Raw genomic sequence first — 8,811 nt, 5'->3', positions numbered from 1 at the left:
CACCAAACAAGTTTTGATTGAAATCATTCATTAGAAAAAAAATGACTTTAAGGTTATGAGGGATTTGGTTGATAACACTGTTATTATTTGTTCCAATGAGAATGTTGATCCAATGTGGATCCACATTGGTGATTCTATCACTACTGTGTATGTACAAACTATCAACAAGGAAGAAGAACAAATAAGGAAGAGCACGGTTTCATTTTGAATTGGACAGATTGCATGAATGACCTGTCCTGGTGAGGAGGAGGCGTTTTTAAACACATTTGCAGCCGATACATATTATTTGACTGTACGAACTGAGGTGTCACTCCATTTGAAACATTACTGATTGATAAGACAATGTTCACAACAAGGACCAGTGGACCATGAATAGCAAATTTCAAGACCAAACTTTACCATATTTTGGGGACGTAAATTATAATAAACCCAATAATAAACCACAAGACAAACCCTAATTATAATAGGACATGCTTTTGGATGACATACTTGGTAAACTAACATCACCAACTTCTTTGGCATCATTGTTTGGCTCATCTAGGTTGCAGATAGGTATGCGCTCTCTCATCCTTTTCTGCAATATAGTTCCACATCATACATCAGTTGCAGTTAATCAATATTATAAATAAACAAATTACTGAAAATTGACTTTTACTTCTATTTTATATTAAAAGTTTTATAGATTTTCAGTTTTATTCCAAAACCTTTTCCTCCTATTAATGAAGTTTAATTAAATCCTGAAGTTTAAAATTTGGCATCTATGGTATTTCACTATCATATTTCCATCAACCTATATGTTAGGTCGAACGTTCACTGTATTATAATTATAAATTTAAGATGAAAAGTAAATAATTAACTTCCATTTATGTTTGAAATCTTTATCTTGGCTTTAGTTTTAGTATCCTCAAATTTGTGTTTAGGCAACAAAAGCATGTCAGTATTTATTTTCATAAGCAAAACTGACACACTTTAGCTAGTGTGGAACCCAAGAAGTGTTTCACTAACTATCTACTTTATTTAGAGAAACTCTAGATAAAAATAAGATGTGAAACTCAATGTTCCAAGAGAAAGAAAAAAATGTTTTTAGTAACACTTTTGATCCTTCTAATTTGGAGTATGCTATGGTCCTCAATTTTTTTGAGCGAATCAAATCCTTCAACTTTCAAAATTAAGCAAATATGATCTAATTGTCAAATTTCTTTTAGGCAAACTCCATACATTATCACTTTTTTGTGCTCCACAGATGTATGCATAGAGGGTGTATTAAGTGAGTATGTGAGAAGATAATCTTCACCATACAACAAGAGAATGGTCGAGATTAATTCCTTTCATGATCACAGTCAATATGCTTCCTATATGTAAATTTATATGCATGTGAGTGCACTATATCCCAATGTCCTATATTTTGGACATTGCATGCGCAGTGTTGGTATTTGGTGTTCATGTTAGTGTTTGGGTTTCATAACTCTCATGTGAGATGAATTGTTAGGATGTCTAGAAAAGTATTGTTGTATTGTATTTGGTGTTCATTTAGTGCCCGGGTTTCATCACTCTCATGTGAAATGTATTGTTAGGATGTCTAGAAAAACATCTTACATTACATTAAATATTTAACATACCCAGCAAACCATCTACATATTTCTTATATTTCTCTAACAAATTACCACTTAGGATTGATTTTCATATTTCTTTATAAATCATGATTAATTAAAGAGGATTAATACTTGAGACTAAGGTTTTGGTACTGAATAACCTGAAAGATTAGCTCTCAGCTTCATATTACTAATAATGAAAACTGTACAAAGAGAATCCCTTTATTAAGGAAATACATCTGGCTACAGCAATCCTAATAAATACAGAATTATATACAAGGAATACCTTAATAGTAAAGATTCAAATCAGTGCATATCTCAACAGTAGTATTGGTATAAATTAAAGTCGGTACTTTGTCTTCTATAATAAAATGCAGCATACCATTCACATTATGATATAAATTAAAAATGCTAACAACACTAACATATTCTTCATTATCTGATGAATTTCATGTAAGTGCCACAAATTTGGAGGTATGTCCCACCAAATAGGGAATGGGCCCACATAAATATCTCCAAATAAGTGAGTATTCGGAAAGAGCTTGTTTCCAGCATTTCTCCAATTTAATAATTCTTAATATTCCTTTTCTTCTCCCTATACCAGAACCCTAAAACTTCTACATGTATAAGAAAGAAAACAAAAAAAAAAATGAAAATAGAAAGACAGCTTACATTCTCACTAGAAGGAACTGTTTGCATAAAAGTTGAAGGAATTAACGTTGCTTCTGACGTTGATCCGGGTTCAGATATTTCAGTGCTTGTAACCTGTGAAGAAATAGTTGTGAGTAAAGCTTCACATCATGCAAAAACAGTATGAACGTGACTTGTGAATTGTGCAAAAAAGAAGAATACTGTACTCAAACTTAACCAATTTATGAGTGACCGTGCTGGCATATGACTCGGCATCTAATCTATCAGCAACAGAAGAACTTCCAAATTTTATTGGCTTTGTTGCTTCTCTAGAATTTAACAACTGTACATAGCACAAGGGAGTATTAGCTGTATATTTGAGCAGTAATTGTTGATGGAATTCAAACAAATGCAACAATCCTGATGATGCCATACTTTCAAAATGTCAGGATCATTCCAAGGTCCCTTGTTAGATCTAAGACATCCTCCATCATTTGGGCATGAGCAACTTCCACCCAGAAAATCAGGAAGTTGGCTGTTCAAAAGCAAATGTTTGTAAGATATTCATATTACAGACATAGAAGCAGTTAATTAGCTGAGACAGTACAAAAACAACACAAACCATGCGTCGATAACCTCTAACAATCTGCTCTGGAACTTGTTGCCCAAAACCTGTAAATCCGGCATGAATCATTTAGACTCTTGTCATTCCTTTCTAAAGTTAATTCAAAGCAAGAAAAGAAAGATATATACATTTATTTTGGCTGTGGTCCTTGGATCAAGAAATCCTTTTGCTGTATTCCATATTAGCTTGAACGCACTACCAGCATTAACAATGAACATTTGGTTTAATGTCTGGAAAAAGAAGAGCATATTCAGAAATGCAAGAGGTCTGTGTACCAAAATTACCAAAGGCAACTTTCACTTTGCAGTAATGGTACAGAGCATTGTAAGTTTTGTATCCCTAATTCAGGTTTCTTTTCGACATGTATTTGAGTGCACATACATGCATGCATCCATGTCAGCATATGCATGACAAAATGAATTGTATAATGACAAGAAACAAGAACACTGAACTTAGTAGGAAAATAAACACATCTAAACCTAATATGTACTAAATTCCTTTTTTTTAGTTATCATGAATAGAAACAGCTTGCATACCTATTTTTTAAATCTTTTAAAGAATCTCGGAATTGAATTAATGAGATTGCCACTCTAAAGATCACTACTATGATTTGCTTATCAAGTTAAATTCAACATCCTACAACATTTAGTTACCTCGGGGTAGTTATCACCGTCAATTTTTTGCATGCGCATAACAAGTTCATTTGCAACTTTGCTAAAGCTCAACCAGTTCTGCATAACATACAAAGTAGCAATAAACTACAATTTCCACAGCATGTTATTTAGGCTATTCAGATATGTTGTTATTAGCATAGAATTTACCACGCCGTGCACATCAATTATTGTTGTTGTTCTATCTATGTGCCGCTTTGCTGCTATAGAACATGCTGGGAATTTCTCTTTAAACATTTTCTCAAATCCCTGAACATGATATCTTAAGAATCGATCTATTGTGGTGACGTTCATCAACTTGGTGGGTTCAACTTTGCCAAGTCTCTCAATATAAACCGGTCGCCCCTCTTTGTCCACACCATGCATACCATGAGGATAAAAACGCTGAACATCTTCATACTCCTTATATATGAAATCCTGCATATTACTTATGGGTTAATGTTCCTTCAGATGAAAAGATTAAAATAATTCCTGATCAAACAAATAATATTGGGGAAAATCTTCTATTGGAATACTACACAGGATTTTTCCTCACTACAACTAGATGCTTTTGGTGGCTGTTTTGAGTTGAAAACTCAGATAAGCTCTTTCAATCTTTGTGTATGCATAATTAGGAAATACTAGCTTCCCAATCAAGTAAAAGGAAAACCAACTAGTATCAAACTTTACCTGTAAAATAGAATCTACTCCATTCTCCTTTCTCCAATGGAGCATATCTGCCCACATCTGGACTGTTTTATCAATGTCAAACTTTCTGGCTTTCAGAAACCTGCAGCATTAAAACAGCAGCAGCCTGTAACACAGCATGAGTAAAACATTTCTTTTTGAACAAAAACTTGTATAGCAAAATATTTTTTATCCATTCTCCTCGACTTGTCAAAAGCAAAATATATTCTCCTCGATAAAAGTTTCTGGAAAAGGTATTAAAGCAATAATAGACGGCCGCTGGATGAATAATTCATTAAATTAAACTTGTGATTCAACCCTGTTTTAAAAAGGAAGAATGCTCCAAACTGAAAGCAAGAAATGTGCTTCAAGTTCCACCTTTGTGCGATTAATTTTCCTTGATTAAATTAAGGTAAAATAAAAGTTGTACCTTTGACATATGAATCAATGAGATCCAAACAGCATAACCAATGATATTTCTATTTATTTCAAGTCATAAATTGAGCTCTCTAAAGAGAAACTGCATGCTCAGCAGTAAAGTTAACTTCAGTCAGACAAATTACCTCAGCATTGTGTGATAATTGTCATGGGAATCTGGAAGCAGATCCCTTGTTTGCAGTGCCAATCGAAATGAATTCACAGTTTCTTCCTCTTTGGCGTCACGGATATCTTCAATGAAAATTGAATCAAATTGATAATCAGCTACACGCTTATTACGCTTCCTGAGACTATACGTGAGTCTTGTTGAGGCAGTCATTGCTCTTCTCCTAAGAGATCTAGCTCGAGACTTCCGCCACTCATCCTCAGAGGTTTCAGGCTCCAAACTTCTAATCCTCTCATCTTCTTGAACTAATAATCCTTCCCCTAAAACCAGAGTCATCATCAGTCACCAAAACAATCCAAAAACACAACTAAATCAACATCTTAATATCAAATAAGTTTCGTACCTTGCATTCTATTCAAGACTCAAATAACTCACGCCTAGATTACCTCTGCACCACAGGAAAGCAAGAACAACATTTAACGATGGAATATGTAAAGAAAAACATAATATTTCATTTATACCAGTTATTCAATAGTAACACAACAACATATTCAGCTGGATCAAATCCCTTAAGAACAAATGCAAACTCTAGAGAAACTATAACATTCCACAGTTAATACTTAATGTTGGGGAGTCATGGGCCAATGCTCCACGACCAGCACGAGAGAGGGAAACACCACATCTCCACCCAAAACCTTAAATCATCGGGTATATGAGTCACTTCTCCTATATACACAACATTTTGTCCATTCATAATCTACTTAGAACGTAATTACTCACACGTTTTAGGTCCAGTAACTACTTGAACCAAACAACTTAAATTCAAAGAATTCCAAAGCGTAAACGAGTAAACAAACACCACTACTCGGCTGGATCAAATCCCCAAATGAACAAAAACACGAAACAATGGATTAATCATAGAAGTTAACACGATGCCGGGATTAGAGAAAAAAATCCAAATCCAAATCCAAAATTCAAAGCTCGTCTGAATCTAGATTGAAACACTTGATTCACGGATTGAAACGATCTACGCACAACACCAGAAATGAAAATTGAAATCGGAAAACCATAATTGAGCTGGATTAAATTAAAAATTCAGATCATTAATATAGTTTTAAAAAATGCATTAACCGAAAATCGTAGATCAACCAATAAAATCATCCATTAACGAATGATCGGAAAAGACAACACTGCATTCCTCAAACCGAAGCATAACAGCGTCGCTTTTATATATACCTGAGGCAAGTTGGTAAATTGAGAGGAAGAAATCAAAATGTATATCGCTTTCTGAGATCCAAATGGCGCACTTCACTTTCTCGGAGTATCGAATTCCGTACGGAGCCGCAGAGAGAGAGAGAGAGAGAGGTGCGTCGCTATCAAAAGCGTCGTTGGTGGCAGTGGCGTGCAACGGCCGCTTGAGCTAGGCGTTAACGGCGGCGGTTGGTTGGTTGGTAACTTTCTGGCACTTGTTTACAGACGTTTGTTTGTTAACGGAATGTGGAGGGCGGTGATCGAGTGTGGCTGATTCTAGGCTAAAAAGCGTGGGAATAGTGAAATTTTGTTCTTCAGTCACGCTTCCAAATATCTCGAATGCTTTTCTAATTAAAAACTACACCACGTAATCGTAAACATTGGTCAGTTAAACTGGTAAGATTAATTGTAATAAAAACTTTTTTTTTATGTAAAATTAAGGATTTTTAAAGAAATTATAGATTCGTTTTGTAAATATTTTTTTAACTTTTTAATTTTTAAAATTAAAAAATTATTAAAAAGTAGAATTTTAAAAAATCATTTATTTTTGAAAGTTATTCTCTATTTAATAATTTTAAAAATTAAAAAAATTAAAAATATATTTTTGAGGTAAAATTTGAATGTTTTTCTATGTTTGCTTTTTAGTTTTTAAAATTAGAAAGAGAAAAAAATATGGTTCACAATCTTGCTTTTACTTTTAAAAACTATTTTTAAATTGTATTGTATTATAAATTTGTTATTATTAAAAGATATATCACTTTTTTTTTCAATTTCTAAAATTAAAAATTTTATTTTTGTTAATTTTTAAAACTCTTAAATAAAAAATAATTTTATAAAATTAAAATACTAAAATAGTTTTATTATTTTAAAATTTTAAAAATTAAAACATTTAAAAATCAAATCAAACAAGTCATGTTAAGTTAAGTTTTTTTTTTATTAAGAAAATTAAGGGATCATTATTTCTAATTTACCGTATTCAATATCTTTTTTATGATTGGATCAAAATTAAATAATTAAAATTTTAATTTGAATATTGTTTATTCAATATAAATTTAAGTTATATTTAATTTTAAATTGTTAAATTTTGATTCAACAATAAAAAAAATCAAATACGTGAATATTGAATAAATGAATGATTTTATTTTAAAATTATGAGATAAGATAAATATGTGAACTTGTCATGACAGAAAATAAAAAATAAATGAATGATTTTATTTCAAAATTATGAGATAAGATATCATTTTTTAAATATGTGAACTTGTCATGACAGAAAATAAAGAAAAAAAAAAGAATATGCACAGTTGTTATAGTATTAATTAGTTTTATTTTGCTTTCTAATTAAAATGATTTATTAGAGAATAACTATTTAAGATGGTTAAAATCAAGGTTTTAATTTTATAAAAAAAAAGGTCAAACTTTTAATTTTATACAAATTAAAAAATCAAAATTTTAATTTTTTACAAAAAAAAAAATCAATATTTGAATTAATCATTAACTCATTAGTTATAGCACGGTGATTCTTGATACAGCAAATAATTGCTACATTAAATAAGTTTAATCCAATTTTATTGTACATAAGAAATCTTAATATCACAAGTCAGATATCAATTATAAAACTTTAGTTAAAAGTTTAGTTGAATGGCATGGCATGAGTTTCATGTTCAAAAAATTGTACTATTTAAATATGATTCATCTAATTCATAAAAACACTATTTTGATATAAAAAATATCAATATAACTTCTACTAGTAATTAAAGAAATATTTTAAAATACTATTCAGTATACCTTTATAAAACAAATTTCTATTTAAAAAAAAACTATTACTATATAATGAAAGGAATAACGAATAAGACTATTGATCTAATTGGACAGACTTTACCTAAACGTTGCATCAAAGAAGGTACAACTAATTGTACCCAAAGAGAAAAAACAAGATACAATTAAAAGAGCTGTTATGTCTTAAATTTTGCCGACCAATTTGCCTAATGCATAAACTCTTCAACAAAAACAAAAGAAGAAATCTTTTAAATTCCGTCAAAAAGAAAGAAAAACTATTCTTACGAGTTCACCAATTTTATTTTATTTTTATGTAAAAAAATTAACAATTTCATAACTGTAAGCAAATTTTAGAGACTATCATATTTTACCTATCATATTTTACCGTCTTATTATATCACTAAGGTCCAAAATATTTATTTATTCGTTTTTTTAATGTGTATACATAAAATATAAACAGTATTTTAATGCGTTTATCTTTTATTTTAATTTAAATTATTTATAAAATTAAAAAAAAAATTGAATAAAGGAGGTATGTAAATACTATATAATGATTAGTAAAAAAAAGTTGAGGTTTATTTGTCATTCTCAAATTTTATCTTTAGTTTTGAATAGTTTTTATTCATATTTAATTTTTAGCGACATATAGGGATGACAACGGACATGGTTTGAGCAGAATACTATAGTATTCATTCTCATACTCGCGATTTTAAAAAATCTCTGTATCCGAGTCCATATTTGCTTGGGTGCCAGAGTTAGCATGCGTACTCGTGTTCTATGGGTATGTAAGTACCCATACTTGTACCCTTGACCCAAAATTCAAACAATTTATTGTTGAATTAAATGGACATTTATATTAAATATGTAATGGTTTAACATTGATATATGTTATATAATTGATACACATACATTTTTATATAATAATATAAATTAAAATATGCAAATAAAAATAAAAATACATAAATATATAATGTGCGGGTATGGGGCGGGGTGGGTACTAAGGTGCCCATATCCGCACCTGTACCCGCTTATTTTTATGGGTAATTATCCGAGCTC

The 8,811-nt window shown here is 30.8% G+C and overlaps 1 protein-coding gene across 1 annotated transcript in view; it reads right to left on the bottom strand.

Annotated features, from left to right (window-relative positions):
- The window catches only part of LOC127127752 (phosphatidylinositol/phosphatidylcholine transfer protein SFH9), an 8,744-nt gene extending 2,415 nt beyond the window's left edge, over window positions 1-6,329 (bottom strand). Inside the window, exons 1-12 of the mRNA XM_051057022.1 lie at window positions 5,965-6,329; window positions 5,132-5,176; window positions 4,748-5,048; window positions 4,188-4,287; window positions 3,669-3,935; window positions 3,501-3,578; window positions 2,976-3,077; window positions 2,845-2,894; window positions 2,658-2,757; window positions 2,461-2,565; window positions 2,265-2,357; window positions 490-574 (exon numbers count right to left, since the gene is read on the bottom strand). Of these exons, the coding sequence (XP_050912979.1) occupies window positions 490-574; window positions 2,265-2,357; window positions 2,461-2,565; window positions 2,658-2,757; window positions 2,845-2,894; window positions 2,976-3,077; window positions 3,501-3,578; window positions 3,669-3,935; window positions 4,188-4,287; window positions 4,748-5,048; window positions 5,132-5,138 (1,288 nt within the window). The 5' untranslated portion in view covers window positions 5,139-5,176; window positions 5,965-6,329. The remainder of the gene's footprint in view (window positions 1-489; window positions 575-2,264; window positions 2,358-2,460; window positions 2,566-2,657; window positions 2,758-2,844; window positions 2,895-2,975; window positions 3,078-3,500; window positions 3,579-3,668; window positions 3,936-4,187; window positions 4,288-4,747; window positions 5,049-5,131; window positions 5,177-5,964) is intronic.
- Window positions 6,330-8,811: the final 2,482 nt, after the last annotated feature.

Source organism: Lathyrus oleraceus, chromosome 3 (genome assembly GCF_024323335.1).
Source record: "Lathyrus oleraceus cultivar Zhongwan6 chromosome 3, CAAS_Psat_ZW6_1.0, whole genome shotgun sequence".
Taxonomy (NCBI): domain Eukaryota; kingdom Viridiplantae; phylum Streptophyta; class Magnoliopsida; order Fabales; family Fabaceae; genus Lathyrus; species Lathyrus oleraceus.
The sequence above is the reverse complement of the archived record's forward strand: the minus strand, read 5'-3'. Positions and strand labels throughout refer to the sequence as shown.